The following is a 26,712-nucleotide window of genomic DNA, read 5'->3' as shown; positions in this document are numbered from 1 at the left end:
CCTTTAACCGATTTTTATTTTTATGGATCTGCATCAAAATGAACAGCGTGATAGAGATACGTCTCTATCATGATAGATTGTAGTGTTTCTTTTCCAGTCGGTAAAATCCCGGAGTTTCACTATGAAAACATTCAACGACATTTGATCTCTTAATGTTAAGGGGTCTTGGTCCTCAGCCCCTGATCTTTATTTCCATCAAATACATTTTCAGAATTTATAAATAACAAACTCAATTCTCAACCTTGATTAAAGAATCATTTGCAATTTTAAAATGTATCTCATTACAGGGTTCTTAGTCAAATGTATGTGCTCTGATGCTATTCCTGAACCCAATGTCCTTTTGCTGGGTCTTTTTCATTCAGCGCGTCATTCCCTCTGGGTTGTACCTCAAGGATTGGCGTTGGCATCCTCCAACCTTCAATGGATAATTTGTATAAATAGATAATGGATGGATGGAGACAGCCAATACAACCAACCAAATTTAAAAAAAGGTCTGTAATAACATTTCATAAGAATGACTAGATCAATAATTGAACAATAAGTTGTATTTCTGTACATACAATAAGAAAAGAGTTATTTTTCTGCAGATTTCTCTGGTCCATCTTCCGGTGCCTTGGAGGAGAATCTCTCCATTAACGTCTTCCAAAGACCCTTTTTCTCTTCGTCCGTCTGCTGCAGACTCCCTATACAATTCAGATTACAGTAACAGTTTTTTTCACTGTATAGGTTAAATACAACCATTTTATTTGTATTGAACACAGCGCTGCTGATGTTGTGAATCCATACCTGACAAAAGAACTTTACACTCTTCCACGGTCACACCGGTAAAGCTTGTGTCTCTTACACGAGGAAACTGTGTGAAGATACAAAGACAGATTTGAGTCTTTTTATACAGGTCACTGGATTTCCCACAGGTATAGAAAGTAAACAAAGACCAGTATGGTTTAAAAATGCAGCTACATTTACAGACTCCGAGAGATTTTTATTAACAATACTGTTTTATTATACTCATCACAGAATAAATGCAAAAAAAGACACAGGTCCCTCTTCAGTCAAATTCTATAAAAAAAAATTGAGGGAAACATCCATTACAATAAATAAATGTAGCAGATGCAAACTACTTACTCGCTGTCTGTACACGTTGCCGTTAATTGAGGCCAAACTGTCATACATCTGGTCACATTTCTCTGGATCTGAGATCTGGAGGGAAAAAGTTCAAGGTTAATATAATGTAAAGAACTGGACAGAGGTCAGAAACCAAATGTGACTGTTTGGTAAAAAACTGTGGAATAATGAGACTTGTTTCACATATTTGTTGTGACTGAAATGTATAATCTCAAAAGCATCCGGTAACATCAGAAGCTACAGTGTGCATGTTATACACTGTTGTTTTTGATACTACATTAATTTACTGATTTGAACGTCCTCACACAGTACTGTATATGTCACTATATTTTATGTATATTACACATATCTGTACAGGAGAATAGTGCCTTTATAAATTCCACAGAAGCTCCCTTCTCTCTCTAAGCAGTACCCCAGGTTATTGATGAAGGGCCAACCAACAGTACACTGTAGTGTCTGCGTTGAGGGTCTATCATATCTAACTCAGATGCTCCAGACAGGGAGGCACCAACTTCAACTCTCACCGACTTGAACTCTTTTGCATATTTTATCAGTGGCCAGACGTATGACACAATGTGGCTTAACTATCCAATAGAATGCGAACACCTACATGTTACACAGAGAGTGACAGCAATCCAATACGGTGTTTGCCGTAGAAGAGCATAAAGCTATAGGGGTGTTATCTCCTACTTCTGCAGCCTGATCACCAGTGGCAGCCTCCACCCAGTGACTACACATTGGGAAAGTAGATTGTAGCTATATGTGGTGCATTAACTCTATTGTGCAATGTCCCTGCTAAGTTAACAAATAGTGGTGCACTGCTTTAATTGAGGCCATTTCCTATTTATTCGAGTTTACTCCCTTTATATAATCACAGAGTCTAGTTTCATTTGTGCAAAATGGACAAATATGAACAAAATCAAAAATATCAGTGCGAAAATAATAACTACTCCTTAAAAGATTGATAGATACAAATATACTGTGAGAGGATATAAACAATATGTAAATATAAACACTAAGTAGATATAAATATACTGTGAGTGGATATAAACATTATGTAAATATAAACGCTGTATGTAGATATAAATATACTGTGAGTGGATATAAACATTATGTTAATGTAAACACTGTATGTAGATATAAATATACTGTGAGAGGATATAAACAATGTAAATATAAACACTGTATGTAGATACAAATATACTGTTAGAGGATATAAACATTATCTAAATATTAACACTGTATGTAGATATAAACTTGAGTGGATATACAAATTATGTAAATATAAAGACTGTACGTAGATATAAAGACAGTGTGTCTATAAACATATTATGCATATAGATATAAACAAAGTTAGTGGTTCTTGGGCTCCGCAGCTGCACCTACGAGGTCAGAATCCTGAACAGAATGTGTTAGTTAACAACACCCGGTCAGGGCAGACAAGGTCGCCGACTCTCGGTGCTCCTCGTCCGGGTACAGCCCTCAGCTTAGCTCGGTGTGTTCATGCACGAGAGCGGAGGACGCCTCGCTACCTGTGTGTTTTCACCCTCCCGGAAGGCGGCGGCTACCCTCTGCCGCAGAAACGTCCCCAGGTCGCGGCCTTTCTTGGTCTCATCCCTTGGCCACTCTTCACACAGTTTAAGGAACCGACGGTATCGGGTGGCAGACATTTTTTTTACGAACAGCGATCGAGTCTGCAGAGGACGCGTGAAGTTTGAGCCTTTTCTCTCACCGTACTGGTGCTCAGCTAAACTCTTCCCTCGACTTCCTGCTGTTGTTTATTAGTTCCGAGCTCTCCTCGCGACAGTCTTTAACGCACGTTGGCACGATGACTGGTTCGGACGGTAAAAAGGGCCCTATCTCTAGTGCGGCGGACTGGGTCCGCTCAGCCTGTCGGTTCGCCACAGACAGAACCGACTTCAGGAGGTGAGTCCACGGAGAAGAGCGTGTTATGTGACCTGTGTGCTAACGTTAGCCCCACGGCTAACGCGTTGCCCTTGAGTCTGTCGTCTTGTAATCGCTGAGCTTCTGCGATCAGTCGATTGACCGATCAGCTCAGTCCACCGACAGAAAGTCAGGGACGCAGTTTGATAGACATTCAGCTGCATGGGCGACTCGCGTTGTGATCTGGTGACTCTGGGTTTTTAAGGACTGAACATAAGAGATCAACCAAGATATTAATCGATTGGTTAAAAACATGATGGAAGCAACTGGGCAAACGTTTCAATAACCTCATTGTTACTATTAAAGACAAATTATGATTACTGGGCAAAAGGGACTGTTGACCAGGAGCCCCGGTCAAATCCTGACTGACTGTATAGCTGCTCAGCTGTAGATCTGAACTCCGCAGTTTCTCGGGAGGGGGTGCATGTCAACTGCTTTGACAAACTCCAGTTGGTCATTTACTCAGCAAGCTGTATGCACACAAGAGTTTAATTTAGCCATCGCATCGTCTCTGTGTAGTATTTCTCTTTGTGTACCGTTTGTTTAAATTAGCCAGAATGAATCCTAATTTCTGACTTGTTTGTCGATTCTCTCTCAGGAATCTTCTGGTCAACGTGGGTCTGTTTGCAGCCGGTGTCTGGGTTGCAAGAAACCTCTCCGATTTTGACCTGATGTCTTCGCAGCCGGTGACATAACAACAAAAATAATAGCACCGCCAAAACCAGGATGATGGTAAGAACGTTTTCTGTTTGCACTCTATTGCAGATGAAACAAAAGTGTAATGTTTATTGTGATGTAATATTTGCGACATCTCTTTTCCTTCAGGTGTCTTGGACCAACAAAGAATAAACAAGGGACGAGAATAAACAACCATTAAACCTATATGAGGAGTTACACGATGAAAACAAATCGTCTTGTTCACCTGAATTTGTTTCACTTTTTTTAATTTAATTGTAGTTTTTTAAAACTTTTGTTTCTTTGTAAATGGCTTGACAACAAATAACATCCATTCTTGTGTCTCTGTTCTTGTTTGGGTTCTAGATTTTGAAATAGTATTTTGATTTAGATATGTTTAAGACCTCACATAGCTGAGTTGCATTTGGGAGACTACATCAGAGACTTGCCTCGTTACTGTGCCATGTGACAATTCTAAACTGTGTGTCATGTGATTGATGCAGCCATGTCCACTCAGGAGTTGTTTGTCGCCGCCGCTCGTAAACATCTGCGTGTCGGCCGAAAGTCTCTCTCTGCTCCTCAGAGTCTGGACCTGGCCACTCAGGTCCTGGCTGTGGACTTGGGTTTGAAACCCGCGCTGCTGTTTGACAGTAACGGCTCCGGCTCCGAGCAGGTGCAGCAGTATTTGAGCTCGTTGCAGTCTTCCCAGCTTGTGTCTAAATCACTTCTTACATTGGATTTAAATGGACACGCTCTAATTGTTAACCCAATTACTGTCAGATCAAATCTAGAACTGGTGCTCTGTGGTAGTGGCCCGGCTTTGATAGACGTGTGCCACTCCCTTGAGAAGCCTGCCATCGCCTACCAGTTCAGAGAAGAGCTGAAGAGCACGATACAAGATTTACTGCCTCAGCTGAGAGAGTGTGAACGACTCGAGGAGGCTCAGAAACCTCTTTGTGTCGGAGACAAATGTGGAGAGTGGAACCTGTGCACCGTCTTTGGTCTTCTGTTGGGTTACCCTGTGACCTACTGGTTCGATCAGACCCACAGCTTTGAGAACTGTCTGGCCATGACGCCCCTGATGGTGACTACAGCTGCGGCAACGTGGCAGACGGGCTCCGCACATCACACTTGTTGTCTCTACTCTTTCAGCGTCCCAGATGTTCTTCTCAAAGAGACGCAGTCCAACCTGGACGACTGGAGGCGTCGTTTACAAGAAAGATTTCAGCAGCAACATGTCCTGAAGGAGCTCAGTGTTTGTCAAACCACAGTAACTCTGCCCTCTGTCTGTCTGTGATGAAAACAGTTTCTTTAAAACACCCTGTAGTACTGTAGAACATTTGTACATTATCACCTCATTAAAGTTTGTCCAAACAGCCATTTGTTTCTTAATGTGCAGTGCTTTTCACATCCTGGGTTTACAGTCGTACTGGTGGCAAACACATACACATGGGTTTGTGTAACTATCCTTATGAGGAGTTTCCATTGAGTTTCATGCACCTTAACCAGGACCTGTTGTTTCAGGTTTGCCTCACTAGGATCAGGATTTTGTCTACTGGGCCCGACCAGGTCAGCATCTGAGCGGGTGAAGCAAATATCGATACAGACTGTGGGCTCTTTTGACCTTACTAAGTGTATTTAAAATCTTCCTTTTTAAAAAGTCCTGATAGCCATTACTGAAGTGGGGTAAACAGTTAAGCATTTTTAGCAGAAGAAGTAGTACGATCTAGCAGGAAATGAAAATACCAGAGTGTGTGTATTTGTCTTAAAATAATTTATTTAAAAGAACATAAACAGACAAGTTTCTGTCATGTTTTCTAAATACTTGGATCAGTTTTAGGTTGAAACAAATTTGTTGAACAGACTGTTTCCATCCTGATGCTTCAAACTTACTTTACAAGCAGAAAAAGGTACATTCTCTTTATGTTAACATTCAAAATGTATCAGTCTCAGCACCACATATCAAAACAAGATTCCAGTCCATACCATAACACAAACAAAACCATTTAACCATCTGTTAAACCATATATGCTACATGAATTAATGCCTTTATGTAACAGCAGCTTGCACAACAGATTGCTTGTGTTTTATTTATTTATTAATAACAGGTCAGTTCGGATTGATTTCGCAGAATGAAAGCACCATCAGATCACTTTAAGTAGCCAGAGACCAAATATTGATCCATTGAGTGCAGAGATGTTGAATTCCCAAGACAGCAAAGAACATGGTTGTTCACGTCAGTTTTAACATCTAGCAGAGACGTGAATACGACTCCGGCTCCTTTTGCCTTTTCACAAAACAAGTTTCAAACAGCTGAGAGCATCAAGCTCACGGTGATTTTGTTGTCGTCTGGTTAACTGAGGTAGTTTGTAGTTTTTGCAGCCTGAATACAGAATATTCAAACGAGATGTCCTCGAGGGTCAGTGAGGCCGAATGACCGTCAGCACTTCACCACAGCGGCCCCTCACTTTCAGCTCAGCCAGGTGGTCGGCTCTCGTGGGGCCGATGTTCAGGATGGCCACCGGTATTTTCCTGTCACTTGCTGCCAGTAAGAACCTGTATCCTGAGTATACCTGTAGGGGAAAATCACAGAGGGGGCACGATGAAATTCAGAATTCCAGGATAACTGTTTTCAACCTGCTGTTATTATGACAAAGCTGCGCCAAAAACCTGCCTGTAACGAGGACCCCGCCACTAGCACCGCGTCCGACTCGGCCAGTCTGTCGTGTACAAACTGCACCGTCCCCTTTTTCACAGAGTCTCCAAAAAACGTGACCTCAGGCTTCAGTATTCCTCCACACTCGTCGCAGGAGGGAACCCGGAAATTGAGGACCTGCTCGTCCTCCAGGAAGACGTCACCGTCCGGGGCCGAGGCGCCTGCCTGAGCTCCCCAGTCTGGGTTCAATGATAGGAACCGTCTCTGGAGCTCCTCCCTGGCTGAGATGGCACCACAGCCGAGGCACATCACCCTGCATACAACGATATATCATGACCTTGAATCTTCATCATGCAGAGAGTACTGAATGCAGGACTTTCACCTACAGTATATTGGTGGTGTATATAATTCAATATTGCAACTATTGCTCATTCAAAGGATCTGAACTCGACCTTCACCCCTGAGGGATTGAGATGTTAGGTGACGTGTCCTCACCTGTGGGTGCAGCCATGGAGCTCGGTCAGTCTTTTCTGGCCGACCTTTGAGTGAAGAGCGTCCACGTTTTGTGTGACCAGCCAGTGCAGCTTCCCGCTCTCCTCCCACCGCTGCAGAACCCGGTGAGCAGGGTTGGGCAGATGGGAGGAGAACTGCGGCCACCCGACAAAGTTCCTGGCCCAGTAGCGCTGTCGTGACTTTGCGCTGCGGACAAACTCTGCATGCTCCATGGGTCGTCTGCTCGTGCGGGCGTACAGTCCAACGCCCTCCGAGCGATAGTCAGGGATGCCCGACTCTGTGGAGAGGCCTGCTCCGGTGATGACGAACAGGCGACCGGCTCGCGACACAAAGTCCTGCAGCAGGTCCCGGGAGTGGGCGTCAGTGGTGCTGCAGGCGGGGACGAAGCTCACCGAACCTGCAGGCACTGAGGACGCTCTCCTTACAGGCGCTCGGTGCAACCTGAGGGTCCTCCACGGCAGTCTCATCTAAAGCAGGACAAATACAGTGCTCCCTTTTAAATCCCATGTTTCAATACAACACTCACCTCATGGAGTGAATGCAAACTATTCAGGTTTCTGCAAGAGTCTCAAGATTAAACCTTTTTATGACCACATGGAGAATTTAGAAATCTTACTGTTCAAGTAATTTAAGTATGATAGAAAACCAGTAGAGATAACATGATCTCAAAGGTCTTAACAAGCATATTGTAAATAAATGTCCATTTATTTCATATTTGAGTATCATTTGTTTACTGACACATTCCTTATAATATAATAACCTAACCCATAAACATAACCTGGACTGGATAATTAGCAGGAAATGTATAAACTGAATAAATGAAATGGATGGGTTGATTAACCACTTAATAGCTAACTTATCAATTAAAGGTCAGAAGTCTGGAAACGATTTTAGTGCCAAAATGCTTTTTACAACTTGGCTTTATTTGACATAGACCAAAGAAAACATATTGAATATTAATTTTCTTGTTAAGAGACTCAATCAATGCTTCTCTGCAGGAAGCTTTAAGCACAAAGACCCATCATAAAAGGCCTATACTGTTACAACACCTTCCTTTTCTCTACGAGCTTTAACGTAAACAATGTTGGAACATAATAACACAACAATAAGACACTGAAACAGTCGCTATTAATTGGATTTGAGTTCCTGTCGAAGGTAGCCAGCTAGATGTCAGCGAGCTCACTTTGATTACACACGTTATTAAGCTACTGTACCGTCTCGGTCGCTTCTGGATCAGCAGCAAATCTCCAGCGGACAAATATCAGTTCACTAACATCACAAACCAACTGGGTGATATAAGACAGGAACCTTCGCTGCACTGGGACGGGGAGGAAACAGGAAGTACCAGATTTCACGTAACACCAAACATATTCGCGCAGCACACTGGGAGTTGTAGTCAAACGACTTCAGCCCAGGATCTCAATGTGGACATACTGTATTTTCCAAGTGTGACTCTGTGCATTATTTAAAATGTAATCATGTCTCTTTCAACGACAACTGATGTACCTGAAACTAAAGATTAAAGATAAATAGAAAGACATAACTCATAATTAAGATAAACAGACAGATAATAACTACAGCCTACGTTTAAAGACATTCAATTAAAGACTAGAAGCTTCATGAGTGTTCTGTAGTAACACGTGAGGGAAACCCGACTGGGATGGACAACTTAAAAACAACACACAACTGGTTCTTTAATAGAAATTAAAAAAAAAAGAGAAAGGAAGTAGTCTGATTAATGAAATAATTTATTTGTCAAAAAACATAGTTAATGAAAGTGGGAAACAAAATCTTGGATCTGCCCTTTATCTGCATTTGCAATCTTTCAGGACACATGTCTTCATCGCTATCTGTGTATCTCTTACACATCTTATTCTAGCGTGCAGACTTTTGATAACAAACGCAGAGATTTCACTCATTATCTACTCACCACTATGCCTGATTGAAGGGTGGATGAAGTGATTGAGTCCACAAAACACTTCTGGAGTCTCAGGGGTAAACAGCGTTTTGCAACCAAATCTGATCCACATGAGAACATGGCTCCAGAGATATCAGAGGACATTTAGGCGGAAAAAAGAATGTAAATGTTTCAAGTTTCTTTCTGTCGTTTACATGCGTTTGAAGAATCGGTCATAAGTTACTTCAATTGTATTTGGCTGCAGCACTGTTTCCCACTGAAACCCCTAAATAAGCATTGTGGTGAATAGATAATGAGTGAATGATTGGGTGAACTATCCCTTTAAGGATCGAGCTGAAACTGCAGTTACCAGAGCTGGGTCTAGTCACAGGTTATCACAATTTCAAGTTTGTGTTTTCAAGCTTGAAAACATTTGCCTCGGGAAAGCATGACCTGTCTTTATAAAACACACAGATTACACATGACACATCAGTCCGACTTGATGCGATGTATTAATGACATCTTGAAGTTGCAGAAGAGAAAGCACGGTGTAGGAAGGAGAGGTTCCACAGGTCCTTCATCCCGGCTGCAGTCAGGCTCTACAACACCAGCACCACCTGATAATGTTGTAGTCCCTGTCTATTATCTCTATCTCCACTAAACCCTCTCCCCATAGCTGTATTTGTATTTTTATTTTTCTTATTTATGTTTGTGTACAACACTTACCATCTATATTTATATCATGGTCACTTAAAATGGTTACATTGCAATATTTATATTTCCAGTATGCTATCTTGTAGTATTATTTATATTATGGTCACTTACTTCTTAATTATTTTCTGTATCATGGTCACTACTGTTGCATATTTTTGTTTTCATTACAATAACACTTAACATAATTCCACTTTGTCCCCAGCACCCTCTTTTGCACAGTGTCTGTTTTGCAGGTTGTTTGTTTCTGTACACTTATTATGTGTAGTTTTAGTAGTGTACATATTGTGACCTTTTCTTTTTTTTTATTGTGCTTCGGCACTGTTACTCTAATTCTGTTTTTCTATCATTGCTGTAACAAGTGAATTTCCCCATTGTGTGGATAAATAAAGAAATCGAATCTAATCTAATCTAATCATTATGATGAGTCGTTGAAAGGTCCTCCGTGGCAATCCCAACCCGTGTTGTTCGCGACCACACATCCAGCAGTTTTTCTTTGAATCTGATGTTATAATTGATAGTTTGCAGTCATCAGTTCTGGAGGAAAATAATGCGTGTGAAGGTTTTAGCCTTCGAGAAAAGCATGAAGAGTTGCTTCCTTCTCTATGTCCGTTAGAATATGCTGCACACGTCCTGATCGCAAAACTCCAGGATATCTGTTGTAAGAACAAGTAAGGAATACATTAACAAAGGAGATGGTTGTATAAATTTGACATGGAAATCCAGCAGTGTATTTGGTTGCAGTTGTACCCGAGTGTGTGCAGTTGAAGACGGATTCTGCATGGGAGTAAAACTCCTCTCCGAGGATGGAACGGTAATCCATGTGATTCGTGTGGACGAAACATTGCGTTGAATCTTTGAACAGCAGGTCGCTCTCTCCGTACGGATGAGACTCAAAGAGCTGGAACTCTCCATTTGGTTTGGCTGACAAAGTTTCCTTCATGGAAAAAAACAACGTGTGTAAAGATTTAAAGAATAAATATCAACCTTATGGTCAGACTTAAAGGTTCAGTGTGCAGAATGTAGTGACATCTAGTGGTGAACTTGCATGTTGCAACTGAATATCCCTTCACCTAACCCTCCCCTTCCAAACAAAGAGAACCTGTGGTAGCCCTCAGTTGTCATAAAAACTCAACGGGTGTTTAGTTTGTCCGGTTTGGGCTACAGTAAACACGGCGGCCTCCGTAGAGAGGACCCACTCCCTGTGTAAATATAAAGTATTTAAATATAAAGGGCTCATTCTAGTGTACAGAAACCCACAACTTGTACAGTTTAGATGAAACACACTAGAGAAAAACATAACTTGGATTATTTTATATTCAATTTCTGCCAATAGATCCCTTTTACCTAAATCGTACTCACTGAACCTTTTAACACATTCTTTAATCAGCCAATTCATTATTTGAATGAAAAACGTTGCTGGTTTTAGACTTTTATTTTAGCTTTAGATCTTGTGTGTTTGCCAAAAAGTGTTTAAAGTGTCTCAAAGTAAAACATCAAACTGTGAGTGAGAAATCTAGAGACACTCTTCTGAAGTGTTTTAAACATTTGAAAACCTCCCATATAGTTTAAAACCCGAATCCCCATCAGCTGACCTGTGACTTCATGAGGAAGTCGTACACTCGCGCCGTGAGCACCGGCCGTGTCATGACCGTGTTCGGTGGGATGACCCCGAGGTTGCAGCTCTCCCACTCCGACAGCGGGGCCCGACGGCCGTCACCACACAGCAGCTCGATGTCTGATGCCGTCAAACCCTCGGCCCAACCGCTGGAGCTCAAACCTGAAGCACAACGTGACGGAGACAAACACGGTGACATGATAAACACACAAGATAAAACAAGCATCAGTGAGTGATCCTGTCAGAAGTTAATGTAGAACATCTCACTGAGGATGTTGGCTTGGAGGTTGTGCTGCTCTAAAAAGGCCACATCGCCGTAGCTTTTCCCAGTGGGATCCCCGAGCAGGCACCTGTGAAGATCAAAGAGGATCAGTGCAACCAAACTATATACAAATATATCTAGACTTTCTCACTTCAGCCACAGTGAGACATCTGATTCTAGAAATGTTAAGTTTCTAACTACAATTGATCAAATCTGCTTTCTGCTTTTCAGCCTCTGTACTCAATGTTCACTTCCTGTGCAGCACTAGTGAGCAGCTAACTGGTGAACATAGAGAGCAATAAGTCGCTAATGAGACAGATCTTCTTCTTCTTCTTCTTCTTCTTCTTCTTCTTCTTCTTCTTCTTCTTCTTCTTCTTCTTCTTCTTCTTCTTCTTCTTCTTCTTCTTCTTCTTCTTCTTCTTCTTCTTCTTCTTCTTCTTCTTCTTCTTCGTTCAGTCTATCGGCAGGTTGGTCTCTGTGTATGTCAGACAGATGTTTAGGTCCTCTAAGGATTTTATGTTTTCCTCTCTGTTTGTTTGTTTGCTTGTCTCTCTCGGATTTCCGTGACACATTTTCAGAGAGGGTGGGACATGAAACAAGGAAGAAGAACGCATTTCATTTTGGAGTTGATTTGCATAAACAGGCAGATCCAGGATTGTTTTTCACTTTCTTTAACACGGCCAGACAGAGCATTAACCTTGGAGGAGATCTGCACTCTCTGAGCCCCCTCTCAGTTCCTTCAGGAGAAAATAAATAGATACAAATCTAGTGAATGTTGAACTTCCAGTTGTCCAATAATGTGGTGATAGGTGATAATGTCTCAGTCTTGTGTTAAAAGTGAACGTAATTTTAAACGTAATCTTTCATTGCTGTGAGAAACATGAAGTTATTTCTATTCACACCGACAACACAAATATCTTAAAACCAAAATGTCGTTAATGGTTGTGTACGGCTTCAGGGAAAAGAGGAATGTTTTTTCATACTTTGTGGAGACACCTCTCCCTGAGGTATAAGCCTCTGCTCCTACCTCAGAGCCCCCATGTTGCCATAGTACTGCTCGTTGTGGTTGTCAGCGCAGCGTCTGGTTGCGGCCTCCCCGCTGCCGCCCATACACACTTTACACAGGTTCCCCTGAGAGCCAGGAAGGCAGCCTTTCCAGAACACCGTGTTGTAAACTAAGTCAACACAAAAAGGGACAGTGGTCACATGTCACGGTCGTTGAAACAGAGGATAGCGTTTGTAATGCCAACAATACAAGCAGGTGAATATCTGAGAATGTGTCAAATAAAGCAGCACCTTGGTTTGGATCACAGGAGCTGCTGTTGTGCTCCAGACTCAACGTGTGTCTGTAGGGCAGCATCCAGCCGGCGGGGCTGTACATGTGGCCCTGGCAGGAGCGACGCCCTCCAAGGTTCCCGATGAACACGCTCCTGCTGGAGCGCCTGGCAACTGCTACACCCACCACCGAGGGCAGCTCTGAGGACGTTTTCCATTTCAAGACAATGAGCACTCTAGGTTTTGAAGATCACAGTGAATTATGTGTGTAGCTGTTTTCTTCTTTGTCATCTTACCATCTGTCTCTAGGTGAGTTAATCTCCCAGCCAGCCCACATTTCCTTCCTGGAGTAGAAGAGAACATGGCAGAGGCAGGTCAATATAGTTTAAAGTTATGTAAATGAGAACTGGAACTAATTGTGGATGATAACTTTTGGCTAATAATAATAACTTTAATAAATAAGAATTGGCTAATAATAATAACTTTCTCCATGAGAAGTGTATAAAATATAAACTGTACAACCATCAAGTGTTTCATGTGAAATGAGTTGTTGTAGTGAATTGAATGTCATCATAAAACTGAACAGATTCTGGTTCTAATAAGTTAGTTTTTTCCACAACAAACTTTGTTTGGATGATTAAAAGAGTAATTATTAAAGAAAAAATATAAAACATGGATGGTTTAAGGTTCTCAAATGTGCAAAGGTTCTCTGTTTTGCGTAAGAGTCAGTTGGTTGGATGTAATTTGCAATATGACGAAAACACCTCGGACAGTGGGGAACTGAGATGCACATTTTCTGACATTGGAAGTTATAAACCAATTAAGTTAGAAAATCATCTTCAAATGATTCTAAAATAAGAAATCATGATTAATTGCAGCCATAATCACCACGGTATTTGTACACAAGCTGAACTGATCATTTCAAATGGCCTGTTTTGTCCAAGTAAATAGTCAGAACCTTTGAGAAGTAGCAGATATTAGCATTTTGGATCAAATATCAAAATTCAGGACTAATGAAGACCAACAGTCAATAATGAACATAATTTGAAGCACTTTGGTTATATGGATACATAGAAGAAGGATATATGGGGAGTCTCACCATAATATTCTGTCACTACAGGGATGAGACCACATTTCCCGGCGATGAAGGAGTGTGTTGCGTCCAGCGAGGCAGCGTCCACCTCGTCCCTCTGTGGAAAAGGACCAGCAGCTTTTCTACAGAGTTTGATACGATACTGATTTAATGCAATTTATAAAACTCACCTTGATCTTCTCGATACAGTCCCGCATTGAAACGGCTCTGACACACACCAGAGGGTCTGATTTAATGCTGAGAGCCCACTGTTCACACTTCTTCTGCTCTGCGAGGCTGATGCAGCACCATCGCACCACACTGTCCTCCAGTGAGCTGCCTGCACACAAGTTTAACAACGTCACACACAATCACACAGAGTCAGTGACTTTAAAATGAAAAGTGACGACAACACATCAGTGAAGCACCTTCATGTCCGAGGCCCTTGAGCAGAGCCACATAATCCAGGCCCAGCACCTGACTGACGTCCATGTCGTCTGGAAGGACAGATAATTTATCTGTGAGATCTTTGAAGAGGAGATCGTTCTCCCCGAAAGCAGAAGAGTTGAAGAGTTGGAAGCGCTGTCTCTCTCTCCCTCGAGGACCAAACAGCATCTGGAGATCACAAAGAGTCCACACAGGGGTTTGTTTTATTGGGATAAAACTATAATTCTGGAAATGGAGCACACAGAAATGATGTGGGATAACTGAGGGAACCAGCGAATCACTAAACAAGATATATATATATATATATATATATATTAATTTTTTTACCTGCACTGTCACAAGAAATTTGCGAGCAACCTTGCGAAAGCTGGATCTGGTGACGATGCCTCCGCCCGGACCTCGTCCCAGGTTACAGGTTCTGTAGTGGCTGAGAGGAGCCTGTGTGCCGTCAGGACACAGTAACCTGAACTCATCACTCTCTGAGAGAAAAGAAGGGAAGGGAGAACGGAGAAAGGCCAGATGGTTTAGAAAAAAATTACAAAGATCATCTGGTGGAAGAAAGTGTTATTTAGCTTTTCTTTCAATCATTTATTTAGTAAATTCTAATTTCCTTTTTAAACTTAGCCGAGCTCGCCTGCAGCCTTTTAATAATAATAATTAAAATAACATCAGGGGGAACTTGAGGGTTCAAGTTCCCCCTGATATTATTTTTCAGGCATTTTCTTGCCCTCTGTAAACATCCATCAATGAGTCAAGATGCAGGAAATATGTGACGTTTAACTTTGATCAGTTCATCCTGAAGTCAAGTGAATGTTTGTAACAAATTTTAAGAAAAGTGTTTGTAAATCTGTGTATGATGTAGACTCGACAATATCTTCCACCAAATCTGGATTAATATATGGATCTGCGGTAAACTGTCAAAACATGTGAATATCAACACAATAAAAAACATCCATTATTTCTGGAGAAAATAAGGAAAAAAGCCAAATCTTGCAATTTTAAGAAATGTGATTTAAAGTATTTGCATCTGACTGGATCTGCCCCAAGATTTTATAATTTCCCTCCACCGAGTGTGATGCAAATAACTTCAGTAATTGTGGCATATTCCTGCTTACAAATACACAAACAGCCACAGGTGAGAACATAATCTCCCTGGTGGAGGTGAGGAATCATAAAATATCAAATCCAATATTTACCTTCAATGCTTTCGAGGGCTAAATTGTCCACGAACGCAACATCCCCTGCACCTCTCCTCAGACATCTGTGACAGAGCAGGAGCGGTAAGTGGAGACATTCATTCATGTTTTTGCTGTTACTTCTCATGTTGACTCAGACCTGAGGGCCCCCTGGCTGTTGTAGAAGGGTTCACTATGGGATGTTTCACAACGGTAATTCTTCTGGCGAATGTACGATTTCTGGCCCTGGCACAGAGCACACAGACGAGGAGCCATGGCAGCAGCTCCGGGGACACAGCTGGCACTGAAGAACGTGCTGACGTCTGAACGGGAGGAGAAAAACAAGTGAGGGGACTGAAAAACCCAAAATGTGAAAGAGAAATAAAACTTCAGCACTGTCCTCCATTCACTGGTTCATCTCTTCATCACCTTGACTGAGCGGCCGCTCCTTCGACCAGCTCAGGTAGTTTCTGGACAGCAGGAAGCCGAGAGGAAGACTCCAGCCGGCTGTCCATCGTATGCCACTGTGACAACTCCTGAGGCCCTGCAGGGACCGGATGTCCAAGCTGCTGTTTGTCACCACAGCCACGGACAGAATGCAGCCTCCTGCAGAACAGACACACACACACAAACACACAAATGTAAACTGGCTCTGAACACAGTGATGTTTTTAAATGATGAGAGGCAAACCTACCGTCACTGTATATTTCCTTGGCGATGGCAACGAGGCCGAACTGCTTCACAGCAGAATAAACCTCCCCTGCGTCTAATGTCACTATATCAGCACGGTTTGCCTGAAACAAAGTATCTGAACAATGAAAGTTGAACTTCCAGCCTCCACCAGATGTTGATATGACGTTTCACAGACCTTCAGAGTCCATTTATTACAAAAATCCTCCCAAGGGTCAGAGGAATCAAACCTTTCCAGGATTTTGCCAGGTTGAAGCTTCAGTTTAAAACATTTGGAATTAAAATGTATTGCTTTGTTGACACTTAAAATCTTTGAAACCTGGAGTGTCTGCTGGGATGTTCATCTGAGGGAACCTCTCAGCAGGACAGTTAGAAATTTAACGAAATACACATCTCCCCCCCTCCCCCAGATCTCCTCATTTTAATATTAATTTGTTTATTATTCTGAACAAGATTTCAAGAATAATGCTACTGGTGCAACGTATATATACACTTGTTTAGTTTAATACGGATTTGGAATGTCTCACCCTGATCCTCTCGATGCAGTCAGATGTGCTGGACGCTCGGATGCATGAGAGTCTTGCAAAAGCTGCCACAACAGCTGGAGGCAGCACCGCCACCAGAGCTTTGGCCAGCTCTGCACACTTCCTCTGCTCAGGATCCGACACCGTGCACCACCGCATCTTCTTTGCTGCCATTTAAAGAACCGTTCAAATGATCAACGTAAGGCAGTCAAGAGGAGTAAAACACTGCACTGGTGCTTATTTGAGTTGTTTTAATAGTTATTTTACAAATTTCTTTGTGTGTAAACTCAGTGTAATGATCTGAAGGCAACGTTTCATTTTCACTGTGAAATCTTTTTATTTCCAAGTTAAAATCAGTTTTAATATACATAGTGAAAAGCAAAAAGCTCCATAAACGGGGGGACAGGTTTCCCAGTGACAATCAAAAGCTCAAATAACAATAATCAATGCAAAATAACTTATCAGTATAAATAAATGAACTGGCTCAGGAACAAAACTCACCCATGATACAGCAGACAAACATGTAAAAGAGTAAAAGTCCTCGCATTGCTGCAGCTCAAAGATCCGTCTACTGCAGAGCACAACACCCAGATGCCCTTTCTGTTCGTTTCCCTGCCAAGATTCTCCGAAAGTACAAGAGACGCTGGTGCTAATGGGGAAATAGAAAACCTATTGCGTAAGGCCACTCCTCTGGAAAAGTCACTTTTTTCACACATATGGAAAATATTTAACACCAGCTGTCACAAGGACAACCCCTACCCAACGTTTTCGTAGAAGTGTTGATGTAGAGGTGAAGACGCCTTTTAGGTGCTTGGATTTATATGCAGAGACAGTTTTAAGACCATTTTCAAGATATTTAATAAAAAACCATGACAAATAGAGCAGGTTTTTACTCAAGCTGAGTGCTGCACAGGTATAAAAGTTCAAAAAAGTAAGTTTATAGCAACATATGTGTAAACATTTTACTCATTAGATTCTCAAATCTTTGTCGGAGTCTCACATCATTCTAATGAATGTGATTGTGGCAGAAGAACAGTCCGAACGTGTAGCAGGTGTCGTCACTCTGGGAGTGCGTGAGGACCGGTTCTGTTTCCTGTCACGTTGTAAACAGTTTCCATCTCTCTCCTTTTCCGACTGAGAGCAATCACCCCCGACGTGTGGAGGGCAGTCTGTAAACGCTGGACCCTCTCTGCGTGCAGCAGCATCTTTGGCTTCTGATTGGTCAGCTCGGAGGAGAGCCTGTCGATGCGCTCGTCCAGCTGTCAACAACAAGAACGTCCACTGTGACTCAGGCAAAATCAGATCCAGTGTCAGTGACTTGAAACAGTTCCCATTTATGTGACCGAGATGTATCGCTCAAACGAGGCCACAGACTAAATTCAAGCTATTCGTGTAGCTTTCCAAATTGAATTACCTTGTGAGAGAGCATTACTTCATAAATTATTTTATGTGAAACACATGACATGCAGATGTGAAACAGCGGGGCAAATTAAATGTAATATTAAGTTACTACACATGTCTTCCCTGTGTTTGTGTGGGTTCTGGGCGAGTTCTCAGGCTTTCTCCCACATCCAGACACATCCAGCTTAGGTTAACTGGACACGCTAACATCCAATTACTCAAAGGATAAGCTGTATAGATAATTGATGGATGGATTGACTTACTATTATTATGTTGCAGATGGATATTGACTTTAGGCTATTAGAGATTTCTCTGACCATTGTTGATTAACAAAATCATCGTCAGACCCATTGTGGATACAGCTCATCTTTCTCTCATTAGCAATACATGGTTTTATTTGTAATTTATAGTTTGTTATTCGTGAAATGTGGGGACATTCAGCAAAACATTTTTAATTCAAGTATTCTTTGGTTTAAAATGATTTTACAAATCATGAATACACTTGACCTAAGCTCACTGTTGATGTTTGAAACTGTGAGAAAAATTTAGAGACTAAATCAAGGAGTAAAATAACTAATTGTTAATCACAAATCAAACTATTTTTAAGTCCACAAGCCAACACTGATAATTGTGTCCGTGTACAGCCGCTGGATTTCACAGTAAGAAAGTGTTGTTACCTGTTGAACATGTAACATGATCTGATCTACTTACCTCCTTCAACTCCTGACTAACTGAATCTTTTTCCATTTGCTCATCCTCTCCACTGGTCTGCAGCCAACTCTGCAACACCTCTCTCAGTTTCTGCCATGACCTGAACACACATACACAACCACACATGCACACACAGAGAGAAAGCATCAGTTACTATAGCGACAACATTAAAAACACCCCAAGAAGAAAGAAAACGGCTCTTTTCTTTACCTGAGCTGTTTCCTGTCCCGTTGGAAACTCTTCATGTTGAGCTGAATGCTGAGCAGTTCTCTCGTCAGAAATGACGTTGGATCAGTTCTTGCTTCTTCTGCATCAAGACCCTCGGTTTCTTCATTGGACAAAACATAATATCAACTTCAAAATCTTGTTTTTTCATAATCACTGAAAAGAAATAGTGCAGCCGTCCTACCTGGATACCTGGAGTAATGTTTGAAGGACGTATCCAACTGATGCAAAGAAACACCGGGAATGTCTCCAGACCATCTGCTTTTTCCCAACTTGAAAAAATTAAAAAAAAATCAATTATCTTTTCTCAATTAGGTACTGAATTTGTGTTGATATCTGTGCAACTCAACCATGTGATTATTACCATAGATTGAGACCCAGTGTTCATGAAAGCAGAAGGAGGCAAAAGAAGGTCTTCGCTTCCTTGAGAGGAGTCAGCAGCAGATGCATGAGCTTCAGAGGGGGACACAGTGGACGTGATGGAGCATGGATGTGTGGAGCTAACCAGGGCGTCGGCAGGATGGAGGCCGGTCTGGTTGTTCTGACAACTGAAGGGTTTTTGGTTTCAATTTAGGATTCGAAATATGAGATACATGTTCAAGATCACAAAATAATGAAGTGCTTAAAAAAAACGATTTACCTTGTATGTAGCAAGACTGAGAGCGGAGACTCAAACTGCTCTCTGCAGCGACGGGGTTGTCGTTGAGTGATATTTGTAGGAAGCCTGTTTAAAAAAACAAAACTGTTAGATATGTGTTCATGTGTTGAGCACAGCTTCAGAGACTCAGACTCACAGCTTGCTGAGCTCTACGTCTTCAGCTTCCTGCTCCACTGAGTGAGACGTGGGAACCCTCTCTGGTCCACGTGTCGTCAAACAGAAGGTCACTTTCTTTTTCCGAAGTTGCTCTAAAGCTGATTTTTCTCTTTGAGGTTTGCAAAGCGCCCGCTGCTTCCACCGCATAGCACAACGTCTGACCACTCTCTGGAGATGCCGGGATCTCTGCAGGACACAGCACAGACTTGAGGAGACAGCACTCACGGACAAGTTATAGAAGATTCTCCCACTCGGATACCCACTTGTTCTTGTCTGTGCTGCGTTAGGCTTGGCGTTAGGTCGCTCATGTGAGCAGCATATGTGAGGATGCATGTCACGCCCTCCCTCAGCAGCTGGTCTCTGTAGACCCGAGCAGCTGAGGCCGCCTGCTCCTGCTTCTGGCTCTGCTCAGTGACCATCAGCCTCCATCCATACAGCACCTGCAGCACATGCACCACATGCACCGAGACACATCAAACACGTTAGAGTGAGAAGCAGCTCAGCAATCTTCTCGCCTGAATCTATCGAGGGGGCCCTGAGAAAAAAAGACGTGTTACCTTGGACTGAAGAGTGAGAGACCAGTGCCAGAGTGCTTTCTCCGTCTGCTTAGCTTCTCTTCGTCTGTGCTGCAGCTGATCGCAGGAAATAAACCCAAGTGATTTAAATGGCATCATTGGGCAGACACTTTTGTCCAAAGTGACATACAACTGAGGGACAACACCCAAGCTAAGGTACAGTACAGAAGTATGAGGTGCTAAATCTGTGTGGGAGATGAGGTAGAGGGGTGCACAGCAGGTGAGAGTTAGACATGTCGGGGTGTTACAGCTGATAGGAGAGCAAGAGTTCTCAGGAGATAAACTCACAGCCACTTAAACTGTCGGAAATCACACCACATATATTCAATAGCTACTCACATTCACTTTCCATGTGGCAAGCTGAACTATTAGAAAGTTTGCTAAAGAACTAAAGAAAGAAAACCATACATGTTTTCCTATTTATGATTAAATTGAGGGAATGTAAGAAATTATTTGATACAATTAAAAAACAAAATCAAATCTGCAGAAACGCATTAGTTATTTTGTGGGCCGATATCATACATACATTGCGAATTAGCTGATATTGTCGTCCAACTGATAAATCGAGAAAACTCTGTAATTTAATAACCTTCTTCAAAGCCACAGAGACACAATTGTTAATAATGCTCTTCATGAAAAGTCAACTGATCTTTATGCCTAAAATCAATAGTTTGCCTCTTTAGAAGTTGAGCATGTGAAACATCAACAAACCTTTGTTTTCCATTGTTCATAGTAGGTCTGGTACATCTTCAATTTCAGCAACAAGATTCCTTGTCGCTTCATCACCTATGAAGAGGAAATATTCTTAAGAATTCATATCACAGCTTGGGGATTTACAAAACAAAGAAAGAGAAAATTATTTATAAACCTTATTTTTCCGGTTTTGTTCTTGATGCTTATTCCAATGTTTCAGTGCTTTAGAGAGGAGTTTGGATTCATAATGCCATCGGGCTTTCTCCATAGACATCCTTTCCTTGCGAGCCTCTCTGGTTCGTTTCCTCCACTGAGTGAACGACTGCAGCAGAAACACTAAACACAGAAAACATCAGCCTATAAGGTGCAGTTCATTCCAGATGCAAGCTGTAATATAATCTGTGGTGAAAATACTGAACAGTGCCAGGTCTATTTTTATGGAGGAATCTTGTGGTTTATACAATAAATCACTGTAGAATGCAGGGGTATTTACTTTTAAAAAGAAAGCCACTCTTGGTTTGCTTGTTTTATGATTCTTTGAAATTTCATTCATGAGATGTACACGATGTGAGAGCCAATCAAAATGCGTTAAACAAACAAACAAACTTGTTACCTTGGTTTATGCCTCTCTGAGCCCTGCTGACTGCCTCCCCCTGCTGGTGGTGCTTTATCACTGCGAGTGTTGTCACTTCTCTCCATGCAATAAACACCTTTGGAGATTTAGAGCAAGAAAGCAATAAACAAAGGCTCAGATAAAACAATTAGTTTTGAAGATAAAGGCCCAAGACTGATTTCCACCTTAGACAGAAGAAAGTGCTGAGAGTGATTCTGTGCTCGTTGCTCCAGGTGTCGACTCTCTGCCTGCAGCCCTGTGTTCTCCCTCCACACTGACAGAACCCTTCTGCAGAGACATGATTGAAACTGATGATGCTGATATAAACCTGTCGTTTCTGATTAGAGAAACACAAACTTTGATTTCAGCTCACATAATGAAATCCCTGCATTTGTGTTTAATACCTGAGAAAATTCTGGGTTTTCTTTCTGTGAAGTTCCTCTGCCTGAGCGTAGACGTGACACATTTGCAGATTGTGTTTCTGTGAATACAGCCACAGTGTTAACAGCTTTCCCATTAGCCTTATCAAGTCCAGTGCATGATATCATGTGATTACATTGCCTGTAAGTAAGATTAATATACCCTCCAGGCCATAAAGGTGTGTTTGAGAATGTTAGTTTCATCGAAACGCTGCATCTCCTCCAGTTTGCTTTTTTTCTCTCTCTTGATCTGGACAAACTGATCAAACACCCGGAAAAAAAGCGGAAAATAATCACCAACTAATCGGGAAAAAATATTAGAAAAATAAAATGGAGAATGTGGACAGACAGACAAACACAAAAGCACCTTTTTCCATTTCTCCAGAGCCCATTTGAAGCGACACAGGTCCCCCTGATGACAAGCCTGATGTTCTCGGCTTCTCCTGTCACAGAAATAAACAAACCTGTAAACTCGCAGCACTGATATACTTACTAGTAGTGGTACATACATACTTGTAACTAGAACAGATAAATCCCTGCAGCAGTACAGAGTTTTCCTCACCTGTCTCGTATCTCCGAGCTGTTTTCCTTCCACTGCGTCACCGTCTTGTGGAGAAGTCGCTGCAGGTACAGATGCTCTGAAGCTTCCTTTTTCTCCTCCTCACTGATCCGCTGCTCTGTCCTTTGCCTCCAGCAAGCAAAGGCCTTCTGCATGTGGTATTGCTCCTCCTGAAGAATTGCCTGATAACGAGTGATAACGAGGGATAACTGTCTGTGTCTGATGCACACACAAAATCAACAATGTAGTTTTTCCATCTACAGCTGACGTACCATTCGCTCGGAGAACAGTCCCTCCCTCGAGCCGTGAAAAGAGCTGCTGAGCACGGACATGCTGTCAAAATGCAAAACGGATGGACAGATAGATTCAAATCCAAATGAATCACAAAGGAATGACGTAAAATTAAGTGATAAACATTGTGATGTTACGGTTTGTATCAGTAAATATAGGATTTCTCTTCAGGGCTAATATATTTGAAGCTAAAGAATAAAAGCACCTGTAGTTGGTAGCTGCCTTTTCTATTTGAGGATGGAAACTCTTGTCTCTAGCCTCCTCCAGTCGATCCTGCCACAGCCTCCAAAACCTCCTCATGATCTACACAAAACACAAAACTCCAACCATTCAATCAATGGAGACTTTAATTGAAGTGCTTCACTAATCATGTATTTCTTGGTTGAGGACTGAGTTGTCGTTGTTTACGGTTTGATGGTAATGCTGGAGAGCCATGTTGTTGTTCAAGCGATGTTTTTTGTTCCAGGTGACGTTGAGAAAAAGTCGCTGCAGTCCAGAGCTCTGCAACAAGAACACACTTCCACACATGAACTGATCACGAACGGCATCATTATATGCAGTAGCTTAATGTTTGGTTCTTACCAACAGATGATGCTGGTGGTGTTGAATCGCTATCTGGTTCATTTCAGCCTCGTCTCTGCAGAGCGTCACATCTACTGATGAGCTCAAGAATCAAACACCTGAACTGATCATTACAGCAACTCACAATTCTACAGACTTTTGATGCTGCCGTAGAAAATGAAAGATTGGGTATTGATTAGGATACAAGTTCTCCATCGCTCCAGTGCTCTTCGTTGAGTGCTCTGTGTGGCCAACTGGCCTGCAGCCTGTAATCGCACCTCCTCACTCCTCCTGCGATGCAACGCCTTCCTCCAACGACTCCAACACGTCCTCACCAGGAGGAGGTAACAGGCACGCTGTGCTGCAGCTACAAGAATCAAAACAGGCGTATTAACAAATAACTGAATAATACATCTAAAAAAAGGTGAACATAAACACAAAAAGTATGTATCACAGGCCGGTAATTAAAAAGACCTTGTGACGCTCTTTTGGTCTGGCAGCAGGACACATAACTCGTCCACTGATGCAGTGTGTTTCTTTTCAGTTTGAGGATGAAGTGAAGTGAAGCTCTGGATTCTTTCTCTTTCTGACAACGAAAAGCTACGTGCATTTCTGTCCACTGAAGCCAGGCCTTTACAAAAAGAGAGCAGAGCACACATCTCACAAACTAGATAACCACACAGGAAATACTACAGAGGTCTGAATGTATGTCGCGGCAATGGATAATGAGAAGACACGAGTTATGAATGAGTCAGATGAAGTGTTTACCTTCTTCTTTAAAGCCAGCGCCTGCTGTTTGACAGTTTGCTCCTCCAAAGTGTTAAGGTGTTGAAGCTGCTGCAGCCTGGTCCGCCATAAGCTCCATGCAGAACTGCACAGTAAAACATCATGAGTGTAGAACTACACAATCGAAGCTAAGGGTGTGATGACACCATCAGAGAGGATCGTCTCTACAGTACTGTGCCTTGGGACAGGAGGTCACTTACTGCAGAGCTGCGAGTCTGTTGTGCTCAACAGCTGATTTTATCATCCTCTTCTTCATCCGTCTCATCTCTACAAAAACTTCCCACCTCTCCCAGACCAGACGTATCCTATGCCTGTCAGCTGATCAATGAAACAAAGTGATTAGGGTCACAGCAGCTTCATGTGTATCTGAATGACGTGAGGTTATATTAGGTTGGATCTACTTATCCAATTCTATTATTTATACCGTATGATTGAGCGTTTTTCAGTTTGCTCTTCTTTTCCCTCTGCAGTGAGATATATTTTTTCCAGCGATGGAACGCCAAGTTACACAGATAATACCTAAAACAAAAGCATTTAATAAGCAAACACAACAATCATCAGGGACCAGCTTCACCCATTTACACTTATTCATACACATTATTTATATGCTAGCAAAACAGCTTGCAGTGTCAATTTCTGGATCTGTGTGTTCCCTGAGCTGGGGATCCAGATTCTGAGCCACAGCCACAAATGGAACAACAATCTACCAAACTATAGTGTCAACATATATAGCCATCATTTGAGGCAAAGTCTTATTTATAATAGGTGGACACTTGCTCTGATTGGTGGATCAAATTCATCTGAGTGTCATTTGAACTCAAGCGTCAACTGAAGGGATGAAACTCAAAGAATCCAGAAGGGTGCAAAGTTAGTCAATTCCTCTAATTTGCTTTACTTTGGGGCTTAAGTGCAGAACTCCAACATTTCCTCTTCATTTGACATGACATATCTTCTGGTGATTTAAAAAGAAATCCAGGTCTATTGTATGTAAAAAAATATTAGAGGTTTGTCAAGGGCGTCTCAGACTTTTGGACCTCACTGTTTATATCAGCCATTATATCGTAATTGTATTTTTTTACCGTTTAAATTCTGTGTCAGCATTGGCCCCTCAAGAGGTTTCACGAGAAAATAATGAGATGATCCATGAGAGAATCAAAAAGCAAAGCTGAGCTCCACAGATTTAATATCTCAAACTGTTCCTTTTTGTGCAAAACAATTTTACCAATTATTTAGATCGCTGGTCTTGTAAGATAAATGTCGTGGAGTAAAAAGAGCTGACCTGTATTGACACTGGGCCCTTGTTGTCAGACTCCACTCTCTCCTGGACGTCCACCACTCGTCTCTCCATCTTTCCATGGCTTGTCTCAGCACCACACTGTCGTAGTGAGACCTGCACCACACAATGATCCCTTCAGTGAGTGAGTTAGGACTCATGAAACTCAATGAGATTTATTTACAGAATAAATGTGCCACGTCACCTGTCTTTTTGAGGGGGAACTCGACCAAAGGTTTTCTCCATCCACATGTGCAGGAACTTTCTGGCCAGGTGCCTGCAGAGGTTGGAAAGGTCAGAAGAAATGATACATGATCACCACCATGACGGACTGCACTATAACTCTATTAACTATCCAATATCAACAGTTCATGTGTCTTTAAACTGTATATATTAGTCTCATTACATTCATATTATACTTAATATGTATCCATTACACTTAAGCATGTTTACTTACTACTAACTGATGCCTATTATGACTCCTGCTGCTGTAATAATGTCCCCATTGTGGGAATAACAGAGGAATATCTCGTCTTATCAAGATCAGCAAATGAAAAACCAGACTCCACGAAGTGATTCCGCACCGGTTTCTCAGCTCCTTGAGTCTTCCACCTCTGTTCCAGTTGCATTGAGCTCTGCGGGCTGTTTTGGTTTCCCCTCCTGATCTGACACAGCTCGTTCCCGCGTCCGTCCTTCTTCTCTGCATCATATTCAATCATCGGCGTCGGTTCTGGAGGTAAATCAACGGTGACGGACACTTTGTCTCCGTACACACAACAACACTGACATGTGTCACCGACTTGAAGCGACTGAACTTGTCTCCAAGTGCCGCGCGTTTGTTTTTCCTCGTCACGTGAGGACTGGGGGGCGGTCCAGAGATCCAGTTGCCAACGGCAACAGGCTGCGCCGCCGTCCTGCGCACTCCGCAGACTGCGTCAAACTTCTCTTTCCGGTGTTTTTACTTTATTTACAGATGTGTTCAGACTGTGACTGACGCAGGAGTTGAAGAGAACCTTCTCTCGTGTTCTCCAGCTGAGACATGTTTACTGTCCCGTAAAACAGAAAAGTCAGGAACGCCACCGGGGTCCTGACAGACTAAAGGCTACGCGCAGTATCACACCTTGACAGCACGAGAGGGCGGGGTGTCTCATTTGCAGCGTAGCCCGAGCAGATGGCTGTGACGTATACAATATCAAGCAAACCCCTA

The 26,712-nt window shown here is 42.3% G+C and overlaps 6 protein-coding genes across 9 annotated transcripts; 2 read left to right on the top strand and 4 right to left on the bottom strand.

Moving 5' to 3' along the window:
- Positions 1–149: 149 nt before the first annotated feature.
- Positions 150–2,868, bottom strand: LOC133967643 (ubiquinol-cytochrome-c reductase complex assembly factor 2). Of its 2 annotated transcripts, XM_062403227.1 has the most exons (5): positions 2,658–2,868; positions 1,126–1,200; positions 787–853; positions 561–683; positions 150–415 (listed from the first exon to the last, which is right to left on the bottom strand). In XM_062403227.1, the coding sequence occupies exons 1-4, from the start codon at positions 2,793–2,795 to the stop codon at positions 574–576; spliced, it is 390 nt and encodes a 129-aa protein (XP_062259211.1). In that variant the 5' UTR covers positions 2,796–2,868; the 3' UTR covers positions 150–415; positions 561–573. The 2 variants fall into 2 exon arrangements, with proteins under 2 accessions (XP_062259211.1, XP_062259204.1); XM_062403220.1 differs by having other exon boundaries at positions 150–683.
- A 10-nt stretch (positions 2,869–2,878) lies between these two features.
- Positions 2,879–4,092, top strand: tomm6 (translocase of outer mitochondrial membrane 6 homolog (yeast)). The gene is made up of 3 exons (XM_062403241.1): positions 2,879–3,051; positions 3,668–3,801; positions 3,895–4,092. Exons 1-2 carry the CDS (start codon positions 2,954–2,956, stop codon positions 3,762–3,764), a joined length of 195 nt encoding a protein of 64 aa, XP_062259225.1. The 5' UTR covers positions 2,879–2,953; the 3' UTR covers positions 3,765–3,801; positions 3,895–4,092.
- Positions 4,093–4,247: 155 nt separating this feature from the next.
- c2h1orf74 (chromosome 2 C1orf74 homolog) lies at positions 4,248–5,124 on the top strand. The gene has a single exon (XM_062403209.1). It carries the CDS (start codon positions 4,250–4,252, stop codon positions 5,039–5,041), a length of 792 nt encoding a protein of 263 aa, XP_062259193.1. The 5' UTR covers positions 4,248–4,249; the 3' UTR covers positions 5,042–5,124.
- A 388-nt stretch (positions 5,125–5,512) lies between these two features.
- On the bottom strand, positions 5,513–8,222 carry sirt4 (sirtuin 4). The gene is made up of 4 exons (XM_062403199.1): positions 8,128–8,222; positions 6,896–7,380; positions 6,419–6,713; positions 5,513–6,317 (listed from the first exon to the last, which is right to left on the bottom strand). Exons 2-4 carry the CDS (start codon positions 7,378–7,380, stop codon positions 6,165–6,167), a joined length of 933 nt encoding a protein of 310 aa, XP_062259183.1. The 5' UTR covers positions 8,128–8,222; the 3' UTR covers positions 5,513–6,164.
- A 474-nt stretch (positions 8,223–8,696) lies between these two features.
- sxph (saxiphilin) lies at positions 8,697–17,131 on the bottom strand. The gene is made up of 17 exons (XM_062403188.1): positions 17,086–17,131; positions 16,588–16,751; positions 16,065–16,164; positions 15,800–15,976; positions 15,531–15,693; positions 15,392–15,456; positions 14,523–14,674; positions 14,177–14,363; positions 13,940–14,088; positions 13,776–13,866; positions 12,973–13,020; positions 12,698–12,877; positions 12,429–12,576; positions 11,407–11,489; positions 11,117–11,301; positions 10,272–10,458; positions 8,697–10,177 (listed from the first exon to the last, which is right to left on the bottom strand). Exons 1-17 carry the CDS (start codon positions 17,129–17,131, stop codon positions 10,134–10,136), a joined length of 2,169 nt encoding a protein of 722 aa, XP_062259172.1. The 3' UTR covers positions 8,697–10,133.
- On the bottom strand, positions 16,913–26,635 carry sfi1 (SFI1 centrin binding protein). 3 transcript variants are annotated; one of them, XM_062403157.1, is made up of 29 exons: positions 26,090–26,635; positions 25,711–25,782; positions 25,512–25,622; positions 24,657–24,751; positions 24,433–24,550; positions 24,215–24,317; positions 23,921–24,077; positions 23,652–23,813; positions 23,468–23,538; positions 23,294–23,386; positions 23,091–23,188; positions 22,867–22,927; positions 22,598–22,776; positions 22,403–22,478; positions 22,199–22,294; positions 22,021–22,097; positions 21,802–21,904; positions 21,617–21,713; positions 21,179–21,339; positions 21,022–21,096; positions 20,293–20,367; positions 19,999–20,175; positions 19,716–19,921; positions 19,562–19,645; positions 19,286–19,469; positions 19,106–19,193; positions 18,907–19,024; positions 18,697–18,796; positions 16,913–17,843 (listed from the first exon to the last, which is right to left on the bottom strand). In XM_062403157.1, the coding sequence occupies exons 1-29, from the start codon at positions 26,212–26,214 to the stop codon at positions 17,643–17,645; spliced, it is 3,363 nt and encodes a 1,120-aa protein (XP_062259141.1). In that variant the 5' UTR covers positions 26,215–26,635; the 3' UTR covers positions 16,913–17,642. The 3 variants fall into 3 exon arrangements, with proteins under 3 accessions (XP_062259141.1, XP_062259150.1, XP_062259159.1); XM_062403166.1 differs by lacking the exon at positions 22,199–22,294; XM_062403175.1 differs by lacking the exons at positions 21,802–21,904; positions 22,021–22,097; positions 22,199–22,294 and having other exon boundaries at positions 26,090–26,633.
- Positions 26,636–26,712: the final 77 nt, after the last annotated feature.

This window comes from Platichthys flesus, chromosome 2 (genome assembly GCF_949316205.1).
Source record: "Platichthys flesus chromosome 2, fPlaFle2.1, whole genome shotgun sequence".
Classification (NCBI taxonomy): Eukaryota; Metazoa; Chordata; class Actinopteri; order Pleuronectiformes; family Pleuronectidae; genus Platichthys; species Platichthys flesus.
Note: the sequence above shows the minus strand (reverse complement) of the source record. Positions and strands in the feature narration are given on the sequence as shown.